This window comes from Megascapheus bottae, chromosome 2 (assembly GCF_031878675.1).
Source record: "Megascapheus bottae isolate mThoBot1 chromosome 2, mThoBot2.hap1, whole genome shotgun sequence".
Classification (NCBI taxonomy): domain Eukaryota; kingdom Metazoa; phylum Chordata; class Mammalia; order Rodentia; family Geomyidae; genus Megascapheus; species Megascapheus bottae.
In genome coordinates, this window is record NC_143510.1 from 77,902,576 (window position 1) to 77,916,613 (window position 14,038).

At 37.2% G+C, this 14,038-nt stretch overlaps 1 protein-coding gene across 5 annotated transcripts in view; it reads left to right on the plus strand.

The window, feature by feature from the left end:
- The window catches only part of Vezt (vezatin, adherens junctions transmembrane protein), a 60,396-nt gene extending 50,497 nt beyond the window's left edge, over positions 1–9,899 (plus strand). For 4 of the 5 annotated variants that reach the window (XM_090328413.1, XM_090328414.1, XM_090328417.1 and 1 more), the window contains exons 10-12: positions 3,627–3,727; positions 5,634–5,841; positions 8,841–9,899. In XM_090328413.1, the coding sequence (XP_090184539.1) occupies positions 3,627–3,727; positions 5,634–5,841; positions 8,841–9,361 (830 nt within the window). In that variant the 3' untranslated portion in view covers positions 9,362–9,899. Of the gene's footprint in view, positions 1–3,626; positions 3,728–5,633; positions 5,842–7,888 lie in introns of all 5 variants that reach the window. The other variant, XM_090328416.1, reaches the window with a different exon arrangement.
- The last annotated feature ends 4,139 nt before the right edge of the window (positions 9,900–14,038 follow it).

Consider the following 14,038-nt stretch of genomic DNA (forward strand, 5'->3'; position numbering starts at 1 on the left):
CAGCACTGAATTCAAATCTTGGCTTGAATTTCATGCACGATAATTATAGTTTGAGCATTCAGCAAATCTCTTAAAAAAAAAAAAAAAGATTCAGGGGCCCTGAGTTAGGCCTACTGGTAGAATGTTTGCCTTGCATGCATGAAGGTTTTGATTTCTTGGTACCACATACATAGAAAAAAGCCAGAAGTGGTGCTGTGGCTCAAGTGGTAGACCTCTAGTCTTGAAAAAGCCCAAGTACAGTGCTCAGGCCCTGAATTCAAGGTCCAGGACTGGCAAAAAAAAAAAGATTCAGTAGACACTATGTTGAAAATGAACTATGCAAATAGAGAGAAAACAATCAAGAGGTACATTGTCCAAAAATAAATGTACTCCTTACCTAACTTATGAAAATGACCCTTCCGTACATCAATTTAATAATAATAAAAAACTAAAAAGAAAGTATGAATTTTAATATTTTTGTATTAAGAGTTCCAGAAACATACATTTACAATAATAAAAGAATGAATTTAGCATAGTGATCCAGTGAAATACTCTTCTGCAATAAAAGGAGTGATTGAGTTCAAAGCTAGCCAGGCAGAAAAGTTCATGAGACTTTACTTAATCAGCAAAATGCCAGACTGGAGACGTGGCTGAATTACTAGAGAGCCAGCCATGAGCAAGAAAACTGAGCAGGAGAGAGTACAGCTAAAATTATGAGTAGCTAAGATTATGAGCATGAGCCACCAGTACCTGATGGTATCCCCCCTTTTATTGCAGAATAATATTCCGTTGGGTGCTTGGTTAAGTTCATTCTTTTATTACCCTAAATGTAAGTTTCTGCAATTTTTAAGTTCAAGCTCTCATGTCACCACCAAAATGAAAAAGAAGTTGTAACAGGGTGAATTTTTAACTCAATTTCTAATGCGTTATACTAGAGTCAAAGCACTACATTTACTTCATTTACATGGCATTTTTTAAATGTCAAAGAGACACTGAACAGACTAGTCTTTGCTAGGAGTTGGAAATAGAGAAAGGGATAAGTTACAAAGAGGCAGCAGAAGTAAATATTCAGCTAAATTCAGAACTGTATATTCTAGGTAAGCTTTTTAAGCAAATTAGTTTAAATTATTATTTTTTTTTTTTTTTGGTGGGTCATGGGACTTGATCTAGCCCTGTGATCTCAGCTCTTCAGCTCTTATTTTCTAGAGATTAATTGGAGATGAGTCTCAGGTCTTTTTGTGCCTGGGCTAGCTTTGAACCTTGATCCCCAGATGGCAGCCTCCTGAGTAGCTAGGATTACAGGCGTGGGCCACTGTGCCCAGCTAGCTTAAATTATTTTAACTCATGTTCTAGGAAGTGATCTCAGAGATTTTTATACTTACTAGGCAAGTGCTCTGCTATTTGAGCCCTGCTGCCAGTCTGTTTTGGTTTGTATAATTATCAAATGTGGTCTCAAATTTATGCCTGGGCAGAACTGGACCCACTTTTCTTTTCTTTTCTTTTTTTCTTTCCACTGATCCTGGGGCTTGAACACTGGACCTGCGCACTGTCCTTAGCCCCTTTTGCTCAAGGTTAGCACTCTACCACTTGAGCCACAGTGACACTTCTGGCTTTTTCTGAGTAGTTTATTGGAGATGAGTATGTCATGAATTTTCTTTCCTGAGCTGGCTTTGAACCTCAACCTCAGATCTCAGCCTTCTGAATAGGTAGGTAGAAATGAGCCAATAATACCTGGCTTCATCTTCTGAGTAGCTAGGAGGACAGGGATATGTTTAACTTATCGTTGGAAATAGATTTAACTCTGCCAGGTTGACAACCTCTCCCCATCCTCCCCCCCCACCCGCACCCCCCGGCAACATGCCCCCAGCTCATTTGGTTTAGTTTTTGCTTGAATTTTATTACTGTGTTGGTTGCCAATTGGCAATGCTGTAATTCTGTTTTTCCTTTTTTACCTTGGCAATCTAAGGTAAAATGTCCACTTAGATCACTGTTCCATATTTAGACATTGATTTATTTGGTAAATCCTAATTCATTACTGTAATTTCCTCTGCTTCTTAAACTATCTTAGGTGTCACTGATTTGTAGGATCATTAATATTTGAGTACTTCTTTGGTTTCTTGTGCTTTCTTAGCTTCAGTCTGATATCAGCCTTGTCCATATGAAACCCTCAATGCTTTTATTGGAGCATGGTATTTAGAAATGAAGATCTTGAGTGTTAAGTATGTTTACTGCCATGTGATAAAATATATCATTGGTGTGTGTGTGTGTGTGTGTGTGTGTGTGTGTGTGTGTGTGTGTGTGTGTGTGTGTGTGTGTGTATATATATATGTGCCAGTTCTGAGACTTGAAACTCAGGGCCTGTGCACTACACTAAAGGCTAGCACTCTATCACTTGCCACAGCTCCACTTCAAGCATTTTGGTGGTTAATTGGAGGTAAGAGTCTCATGGACTTTTCTGCCCAGGCTAGCTTGGAACCATGTTCATCAGATCTCAGCCTTCTGCATAACTAGAATGACAGATTTGAGCCTGTAGGTTCTTATCACTAGTGCCTAGCTTATAATTGCTTTTACACTGTTTCATTATGAGGATGGAGCTACAAAGTTTGTGTGTAAATATAGGTCCTTACACAATCTAGGTCTGTTTCTGTATGTATCTGTCTATATATGTAATAACCATGAGGCACACTAATAGCTAATTCTGCCCTCTGCCTTTCATTCAGCACTCTACTTAAAAAGGACCAGGGATTGGGCCGGGAGTTTGGCCTGGTGGAAGAGTGCTTGCCTAGCATGCACAATGACCCAGGTTCAATTCCTTGATACCATATACATAGAAAAAGCCAGAAGTGGTGCTGTGACTCAAGGGGCAGAGTGCTAGCTTTGAGGAAAAAGCTCAAGGGACAGTACTCAGGCCCTGAGTTCAAGCCTTAGGACTGGCAAAAAAACAAAAAAAAGGACCAGGAATGGAAGAAACCCTTGGTGGGCATGGGATAGTGTATCCAAAACAAGCTGGGGTTTTTAAGATAGAAAAACACTTAGCAACATGGTTTACGAAGCCGTGGTTAGTCACATACAAAGGGAGTGACTAAAGTAAATTTTCTAAAGATGAGAGCCAAACTATTCACAGAAAAGGGAGGTAAAAATATGGAAAGAGTTGGAGTCTCCAGTCCCAATTCTAGAGTTAAAATACCATCAGTTTTTGTTTTTCTTGTGAGGAAGAGTGGTACTAGGTCTTAAAGGGCAGAAAATCAGTACTCGAAAAATTTAACTGAAAACTTTATATCTACTCATATTACTGTTAACTTTAATGCCTTTTTATTCAGCCCCAGAGCTTAAACTCAGTGCCTGGGCACTGTTCCTGAGTTTCTTTGGCTCAAGGCTATCCCTCTACCACTTGAGCCACAGTGCCACTTCCTGCTTTTTCTGTGTATGTGGTACTAAGGAATCAAGCCTGGGGCTTTATGCATGCTTGAAAGCACTCTACCACTAAGCCACATTCCCAGCCAACTCTGATGTCTTTTTAACTCTCCTAAAGCAAGTTTTAGTTGAAACAAGTTAGACTATGAAGCTAACAGTGCATTAGTATCAAGAGCATTTTTGTTGCATGTTTGACATTTCTCGTCCTTTTTCAATGTCCTTCTCCCTTTCAGGCAAACCTGAAATGACAAGTGAGAACTCGCACTGCATCACCACACCTGTGATGCTGCCTGCCCTACACATTGCAGACAAAGACCCCATCCCCGAGGAGCAGGTAAGGATGGCAAGTGCCTTTTGGTCACTGGAGAAGAGTTTTATGTACAGAACTTTTCCAACTTTCTTTTAAATTATATAGATAATTATCAAATGGACAATTGTCAGGTAACTTGTTGAATTTGTTTCCAATGAGCTTCAAAATTTGAATGCAATACAGAAAATTCTTATCAGAGCATTCATTTTCAGTGTCTTGGATCAGAATTATTCAGTCCATCAGCAGAATTGGTTATTTTTCTCTGATTTTTCCATAAAAATAATGAAATACAATAGAAGTATATTGGTAAAGCTCCCTTCAGGAGTGCTGGAAGTATTTTTATCTTGGCGCTAGGTAATGCTTACCAGTATGTATACATATTTTAAAATCCTGTGTACTTAATATTTGAGCACTTGACTATATGTATTATACCTCAATTAATTAATTATCTAGTTAGTTAATTTTGCTTTCTAGCCCAGTCAGACCTCAAAATCTTAATCCTCTGCATTAGCTCTCAAATGCCAAGATTATAGTTGTGTACTATCATGCCTAATCGTATATTTTAAAGTAAAAATTTTAATTGTTACAGATGAATTTTCCCTCATTCTAGAAATTTTGGGGGTTTTTGTTTGTTTTGTCAGTCCTGGGGCTTGAACTCGGCCTGGACGCTGTCCCTCAACTCTTCAGCTCAAGGCTGCTGTTCAACCACTTGAGCCACAGTGCTACTTCCAGTGGTTAATTGGCGATAAGAGTCTTGTGGACTTTAGTGCCTGGGTTAGCTTCGAACTGCAATCCTCAGATCTCAGCCTCCTGAGTAGCTAGGAGTACAGACTGTGAACCACTGGCATCTGGCTCTAGAACATTTTTTTCTTCTTAGTTTATAGTATCTAATTAGTATTCTTCATTGCAAATTGAAAATGATCCTAGTAGTATCTAAAGTCATTTTTAAATAGCTTACAGAACATTTTAGAGAGTCAGATAAGCAGACTTGAACCAGACTTCAGCAAACCACTCAAAAGAACTAACTGTTCCAGTATAGACTCCATTGCTGGTTACTGAGCATTAACATTGCCCAGTGATAAAACTAGTCTTAGAACCAGTTACTCTGGGAACTTGATCTGCCACTGTCCTTACTAGCATGTATTCCTCAAGGTACCTTTTGCTATTATCACAAATGTCTGAATCAGATCAGGTGCAAGTACATCAGATTAAAGGTTCCTATGGCATTTGCCTGAGCCTTACCTGCAAGGACAGCTGGATAAGAAATACCTATCCTCTCTTGGAAATATGGAGGGACTGTAAGATGGTATGTTCTCTAATCCTAGGAACTTCCTAAGAAATGAAAAAAAAAAAAAAAAACACAGAGTCTACTGTAAGAAGAATATGCCTAACCACATTCCCAAATTTATAGCCCCTCTAGTTTTTATTAGAATTGGCATAGCAAATACCTCTAATTTTGATTATATTTATAGTATGTTATCAAAATAGAAAACCAGCCATAGAAATTGTTCATGGCACTGTTAACATTAACTGTCAAACTTCTTGGAGGTTTTATCATAGATATGATATGATACCCCCAACACCCACACTCCCATCTGTCACAAGAGTAGCTCATCTTTTTCTTTTTTTTTAAAAAATCTCAGAAATGGGTAGCTACAGTGAAGTAGATGCTAGTAGAAAAACTGCTTAAAATGGGCCAGGAGTTTGGCCTAGTGGTAGAGTGCTTGCCTAGCATGCACAAATACCCGGGTTCCTCTGTACCACATACATAGAAAAAAGCCAGAAGTGATGCTGAGGCTCAAGTGGTAGAGCTCTAGCCTTGAGAAAGTCCAAGGACAGTGCTCAGGCCCTGAGCCCAAGCCCGAGACTGGCACCAAAAAAAAAAAAGAAAAAAGAAATTGAAGTGCCTTTTTCTTTTATTCATTTTCAGGAACTAGAAGCTTATGTAGATGATATAGATATAGACAGTGACTTCAGAAAGGATGATTTTTATTACTTATCGCAAGAAGACAGAGAGAGACAAAAGCGTGAGCAGGAAGAATCCAAGAGAGTGCTACAGGAATTGAAGTCTGTGCTGGGATTTAAGGCTTCAGAGGCAGAAAGGCAGAAATGGAAGCAGCTCCTGTTTAGTGATCACGGTAAGCTTCAGAGCCAATGCTTATTTCAATGAAGGGGGATTCTGTGTTTTTCAACTGTAGACTTTCAGGTCCATCAGAAAGCATAGTTCTTTAACATCTAAAAGCAAAGGTGAAGAATATGTAGATATGAAGTTATACTTTAGTGGTTATTTAACTTTTTACTAAATTGGTTTTAGAGTTGAAATTAAGTAGAATAATTAAGCTGGGTGTTGGTGGATCATGCCTGTCATCTCAGCACTGTGAAGATTCATGAAGGAGAATCATGAGTTCAAGGACACCCTAAGCTATGTAATAAGATCATGTCTCAATGAAACAGAGAATTAGTGATTTTGAGATTATAAGCCCTGTTTACTATATTAAAAGTACCTCATGAAGCACAAAACAAATAATTCTGTGCTTACCATTGAAAAGAATTAAGACCTAGGCCAGTTAACCATACTCTTAGGAGATTCACTTTAGTGATTTGACTATTTTAGTAGATGGGATGAAGACGAGGTTCTTCTGGATATATCATCTCCATCCTCAAATCTGGGCACGCTTAAGTGGCTGATAATACTGTCTTTAACTGTTACACTTCCTTTCTTTAGCCTCACTTCATGTCAGACAGGAAAGGATGAAGAGAGGCTTGATAGTTGGCAATGCTGACCTAGCTCATTCTTTATTGAATTAATTCCTTTGATTTCTGAGTCCCTTCCATTTTAGAGGATCTTTACGGATCTTCAAAATCAGTTGCCTGTCTTTCCATCTCACACTTAGAGGTAGATAACCTATTCTGAAAGCACCTCGCTGTTCTCTTATGAGCCCCTCTTCTCTTGCCTGTCCTCTCTACATTTCTTGCTTTTATCTAGACTTTTTCTTCTCATGGACCCATTTCATAAATTCTCCAACTAAAATAGTCTCTTAGCTGACTTTTGTTTCAGTACCCTTTTTTCTAAGCTATCTGTAAACTCTTTCTAGACTTTTCACAGGCAATACACCAATAATGACTCTGTCTTAAAACCCATAATGGTTTCTTATTGTATTAGCTTTTCCATCTTAGAAGCCCAACATGTCAATAATTTCCTACTGCTTCTACTGAAGATATTGTCTTCAACTTAGAAATGTTCTTCTGGTTAGACTGTAGGTCCACAAATCTATTTTTATTTATGAAGAAAATTCGCACTGATTCGTTTAGCAAGAATTCATTCTTCTCCACCAACCTGCCTTCTCTATCAGTATTTTTTTCTGTGAGTGCTCTATTTCAGCCATCTCTCCTACCTCTACAGAACTTCACAGTAGAGGTTGCATGCAGTTGCAAAGGATAGCTGAACCAGCAAAGAAGAGAAGGGAAATGATTGAATACTAGGAACAACAGTAGAATAACAGTTCTCTTAATACGCTCGTTGGTATATTGGGCCACACAAGTTAAAGGTGAATGATATTATGTATTAGGCATGACTGGCTTTTATGTATTCAGCTTTGTTTGGTTTAGGGGTTTCAGGGTGACGTTGTCTAACTAAATTCTTAAGGGCATTATTATTCCCACAGGTTTCATTCAGCAAGTTATTCATTCAGCATGTAGTTACTAAGGCTCTGATTACTTGTATCCTTAGCACAAAAATGAAGAAACAAAAATGTATATCTTCCTAGAGTCTTACATTCAAACACACTTGTCATCTGATCCTCCCATTATAAGATCTGTCTTCCAATTCACTTAGCAATAATCATGACTATCAGCCAACCCTAACACATTGTATTTGTTAAGGACTAGCAGAAATATGAACTAAAAGTGCACATAGTACTGAAAATAGCATTTGATATATAAAGCTTGTATTTTTTATTTAGTATTTCCTTCCTGTAGCTTTAAAATTACCTATTAACACAAGGGGGAAGTGGGAGAAATGTCTCTCATTCTCAGGTATGTGCTTTTGATAGAGTTTGCAGTTTAAGAAGCAATAATGCTGTCATTTGTGAAAATAAGTAAAAATTTGCTGATACCATAAATTATTGTTTTTCCCATGAAAATTTCCAGTACATCTTCCAGAGTTGTTTTCATCTCTGCCTACAGGGGTAAAGTCCGAATGGAATTAGAGAGGGAAACTCTACACTGGAACCTGCTGTGGCCATTTTTTTTCTGTGGTTGCTGCTTCTCTAGTGGAGTTAGTTCTTGGAAGTGGACATGTTTTACAAATATATTTTTTAAGTACACGCCAGATCTTCAAGAAGCACTTTTTCCCTGCGTCATGCTTCATAATAGATTGTTTTGTACTAACCCCTCATGCTGGGAGGAGAGACTAACATCAAGAGGGGCTAAATAAAACTTCATTTTCCTTGCAAGGACAACCTTCTGCCGTATGGACATGTATTCTTTTCATGGATTGTAATTGGTTCAGTAGTGATCTTGAGTTTTTATTTCACTTGTGTTTTCTGTAGCACTGCAAAATATGTAGAAATATGGCTTCCATTAGGGTCTTTTAGGTGGTCAGCAAGTAAGACTAATTATATGTTACATTTGTTTCCCTACCACTTTAACTTGTAAATATATATATATGTATGTATATGTTTATATTGAATATATGATCACTGTCTAGGTCACTTGAGGCCTTGATATAGTAAAAATGACATTACTTATTCTTTAACAACAATGATTCTAAGAATATGCATCAGAATCAAGAGAAAGATTTATAAAACATAGCTTGCCCCCAGTCTGAGAGCTTCAAATACAATAATCTGGGATCGGGCACTGGAATTTTTATTTCCGACAACCTCGTGGGTGATGATCGGTCCTGTTGGTTCAGAGACCATACTTTGAGGACCATTGCTTTTCATTTAAAAAATCTCTAACAAACCTCCATCTTATTTAAATTCTTAGGCATTGATTTGACAAGGAAGTTTCATTAAGCTTTTATTTATTGTTCTTTTTAAGAAAAAAAATTATTGGGAGTTTAAATCATTGCTGAGTCCTTAGTTATTATTTTTCTTTTTCTTTTCTTTCCTTTTCTTTCCTTTTTTCTTTGAAGCTGTGTTGAAATCCTTGTCTCCTGTAGACCCAGTGGAACCCATAAGTAATTCAGAACCATCTGTGAATTCAGATACTGGAGAAGTCTGTAAAAACAATGTTGATGAAGAAAGTAGTAAACCTTCCACAGCTTACAATGAGCTAAGTAGGACTGAGTATATATGTGAGGACCCAGTAGAATGTCAAAACAAAGACACCACAGCAAATGAGGTCTCCCATGGAGGAGCTAAAGAAACAATGTACTACCAGTGTGAGAGAGAGCACGAACTTCAGCAGGCCAGTAGTGGTGGCCTGTTCACTGCCCCTTCACGTTCCAGAGACTCAGATACCAGAGACTCACCAGAGCCCTCCATTAAGCAGAGGTTGGCACGGCTACAGCTGTCACCAGAATTTACCTTCACTGCTGGCCTTGCTGCAGAAGTGGCTGCTAGATCTCTCTCCTTCACTACCATGCAGGAACAGACTTTTGGAGATGAGGAGGAAGAACCAGTAATTGAAGAAAATGACATAGAAGAAAAGTGAGACTCAAGATGAAGTAATTTTAGACTTTTCCTTTTATAAAAGTGTTTTAGCCTCAAGACTGCAAAGGGAAAATGAGTGTAAGTTTACTCTGTCTAAAGCTAAGATGTGAATTTACAGAAAGAACCCTGGTTTGAATAACTGATCTAAAATTAGTAGTTACCTGTAAATGGATGGTCTTTTAGAAAAATGAGAAAGGTAAGGGCTCTTTTTGAATAAACAGCTATTTTAATGTGGCACAACTGATGATCTTGATAATTCTTTACATACTTTTAATAAGAAATGAATGTATCATTTCTTGCCAGGATTTGCTACCATAAGGTAATTAGAATAATTCTCTTGCAAGAACACTAACATTTAGTATGACTCCTTTTTACTGTATCCTTGCAGTTAACAATTGCAGCTATTATGTCAATAACAATTGTTTGTATTTTATTTTTGTTTATACCAGTCTTAAAGGTACAGGTTCTGAATAAAAGAATTCATACAATTGATGTGTGCTGGGGTTTGGAACTCAAAACTAGTTTCAAAAGTATTAGGGTTATGATATGTTTCCTTGCATATATATATATATATATATATATAGTTCATTTTCAGACATCCTACCATCTTAAAAGAGAACTTTGTAATACTTTAAAAACTACCATTTCAAAATTTTTGTTCCTGTTACAATTGAAAGAAGTGATGCCTAAGTGAGATCCTTATGTTCAAAAACCAACCATCTTAGCTGGGCATGGTAGCTCATGTTTGTAATCCTAGCTACTTAGGAGGCTGAGATCTGAGGATCAAGGTTCAAAGCCAGCCTGGGCACAAGAGGACCTCTAGAAAATGGGAAGTGGGGCTTAGCTCAAGGGTAGGGTGGTAGCCTTGACCTGAAGAGCTCAGGGACAGCTCCCAGGCCAAGTTCAAGCCCCACAACCCACCAAAGACCCACCATGTCCACCTTAACAGAAAGTTCTTTGTATCTGTTCGCTAATGTGTCGTTGCCACAAGCAGGTGACTATGCTGCTATTTTTCTAGATGTGCTCATCTTCATGAGACTCAGGAAAATTCCTGTCAGCTGCTTGGAAAGCATCCTTATTCTCCCTAGAATTTCATTTACAAACTACCTCTTTAAAAAAACTGCTTTGAACAATCTCATTTATTTTTGTGTTGTGATTACATTTTCATTAATATACTGGCTTTGAAACCTATAGCTTCTGTCCACTAGCATAGTTTATAGACATTCCTTGGGAGAAACGTAGGAATAACTCAATTTATGCTACTATTTTAAAAAGGAAATTACATGACTCTAGATTGTCTCTACACTGAAACATGTTCAGATTCCTGCAATTTATCACTGTTAGTGAGTAAATTGACTTATACTAAAGGCTTGGTGTTTTGTTTTCACTGTGTTTTTTTTTTTAATTTTTTTTTTATTGTCAGGGTAAAGTATAGAGGGGTTACAGTTACATTCGCCAGGTAGTAGATGCATTACTTCTCACTCATTGATACTCCTTCTCATGTTTTTGTCCCCATTTCCCTCCCCCCACACCCTTTGTTTTCACTGTGTTTTATCCCAAGGAAAAGCTTCTGCTTGATATGAATAATAGTGAGCTTTTGTACCTTGAGTGATTTTTGTCTTTCGCTAAAATTCTGAGAGTTAACATAATTATCATCCTAAGAACAATAGCTTAGTTTATACTTAGCAACACAGAAATAGCTAAATTTTAAGGGGAAGGAAGAAACTTCTCATGTTATAAATGCCATCTGTTTCCCTAGATAACAATATTTGGGTTTGTTTTATTGTTTAAGTTATTTAGTTTGTCAGCTTGTAAGTTAGTGTTCCCTAGTGGTTGATCAGGTATCTGCATCAGAAGACTTATTGCAGATCTTGGGCCTTACTCTGTAATTCCTAATTATTATTGGATATAGACTAGGTAGGTAATGTTTATGGCCAGCAGAATCTAAGAATATCTGGGTAGCAGTTCTTCTTGCCATGAATACTTTAGAATATATAAACAAAGGTGCCAGTATAATATAAGCTGCTGTTCTTATTATTGAACACTTTACTTTTTCTTACCACGTCTTGCTCTAGTTTTAATAATTTCCACTCTTTATCCTGAAGATTTATGGGAAGAACATTTTGTGAGCAAAACTTGCACTTTCAAATTTTACAGTTTCTAATACAAACATTGCCATGGCTTGTTTTACCAGAACAAAGTAGTACTCCAAGGAAGAATTTTGACCCTTTGTAAAATCATGGCAATACTCGACTTGGTACCTGTTGCATCTTAAGTCTTTTTCCTCTGTTTCCATCAAAACCTTACCTCATTGACATATCCAGAGCTAGACTCTAGCTGGTCTTTGATTTGTTATCCTCACTTATTTACGGAGCTATCTGTGTTATCTCACTTTATGAGTTAAGTCCTTACAAGAATGATTTGCACTCACAGTATCTGAATCTGTTTCATTAGAAACTGAAACATCAACTCAATTCTGAATTCTTAAGTTACCAGATACAAGCAAACCAGGAGACACACACATAAGGCAAATTGCTAAGGATATTTAAAAAGAATGGTGTCAAGACTGATTACAGAGGGACAGGCTGGAGTTTTAAGTTTTAGACCCTTCATTCCAAAGTTAATAGTGCAGGTCCAGGGAAGTTTTCCAAGAAAAACCGCTAAATGATATACTTAGTAATTTCTTCTCAGATAACTAAAAGTGAAATAAACATATAAGACTGAAAGGCAAAATTTGGTTATATATTTGTTAGTAAAATAGGTAAAATTTTTAAAATCAGTTTTCTTAACTAGTAATGTTTTGATTCATATACTAAAAGATACAAAAGTTAATGTTTTTTGTTGTTTTTGTCGGTCATGGGGCTTGACCTCTGGGCCTGGTCATTGTCCCTGAGCTCTTCAGCTCAAGGCTAGTGCTCTACCACTTCAGCCACAGCTCCACTTCTGGTTTTCTGATGTTTAATTGGAGATAAGAGTCTCATGGACTTTAGCGCCCGGGCTGGCTTTGAACCACAATCCTCAGATGTCAGCCTCCTGAGCAGCTAGGATTACAGGCATGAGCTGCTGGTACCCAACTACAAAGACTAGTGTTAAAGCAGTAAAAGAACTGGTATGTGTTCCACTTCAACAGTTGCAAGTCAATAGAATATTAACTAGAAAGCTAGGATCCTGCATTTCATTTGTCTTTGGGGACCGCTTTTATCCTATTAAAATAAATTTTTGCCCAATTTTTATAAATGAGAAGAAAAGTTCAACTCATTTTGTTTTATCATAGTATATTGTTTTCTATATCCAAATAAAACAAGGAAACAAAAACTATATAGCCTAAGGCTGTTGTTTAGCTCAGCTAGCTTTGAAATTGCATAGATGTCAGTGCTATAAGAATGACAACGAGGCAGTCATTTTTCCAATTCTATTCACAAGAATATATCTTTGCAGTTCATGTCAGATTAGAAAATAAAGTGACAAATGTTTTAACAAAATATATGAAAACAATGCTTAGGCTCATTCATCCATCCTATCATTATTGACAGAGAACTAACTTGAATCAATTAATTTTTCAGATAATGGAGATAAGTCCATTTAATCATTGAGTATAACATTTTAATAACCAAGTAAACTTTGTACCTTTTTCTAGTTATTTCTTGAATATATAAAACATAGTCTAACCTTTTCTTTAAGGGCATCACTTCCTGTCACTGGGTGATATATTGTCCTCTCAGGGACACTGAGATGTATAGTATCTGTGCCCCTGTGCCCTATGATTGCCTTGCTTTCTGAATTTGTCTGTTTTTTCACAGTTTATTTTTTCCCTATTATCAGCTGTCATTTTTACTGCTGTGTTGTGTCTCTGCCTCCTGCAGTAGGTCTCTAATTTGCTGCATCTAATCTGCTATGGATTGAGAAAACAGATTGCACGCTCGCTAGAATTGTCTAAAACAAGAGTAAGTAGTCTGAAGCAAAGCTGAGGGTTTTTTCTTGATATCTGTTTGACAGTTTGGTGTTCTTTGATTTGCTTAGGGTTTTTTTTTGTTGTTGTTTGGTTTTGGTTTGGTTTGGGTTGGGTTTTTTTTGTGGGGCTTGAACTCTGGGTTTGCTTAGTTTTGTGCTAAGAATTTGCTAAACATGTCTGATATTACTAAGAACTGACTAACTTGACCATGTGGAAAACGACTCTAGGAATCCCAGTATTCTATTGAACTTCCATCATTAAAACCTGTTGTAATTACTTCTGAAGGAAGTTGGAAACTTACAGATTTGCTGTTTTCTTTATAGTTTAGTCCTGGATATTAAAATGAGTACTGTTGTTAGTTATTATGCTCTTAATGAACTAATTAAACTCTGAGAACTATTTGTTCTGGTACTTAGTGGCTCCATTCTGCTGGACCTGTTTTAGTTTTGTTTTTGATACTTGCTCTGATTCCTCCATTTATATCCTCCATTGCTTAAGTGCGCATGTAACAAACAGTAGCCCTTCTCCACCTTCATAGTGTGCCTTCTGATTTGCCTTGGTTTTGGAGAGCAGATGGCTAAGCTCCTTAGAATTGTCTACAAGGTAAGAGTAAATAGATGAAGCAGTAAAACCTGAAGAAATAGCTTCTACTTAGTGCATGATTTTTGTTATCTATTACCCAGCACCTGTTAAGTTGCTCCCTTTAATCTACGGGGATTTCACTGG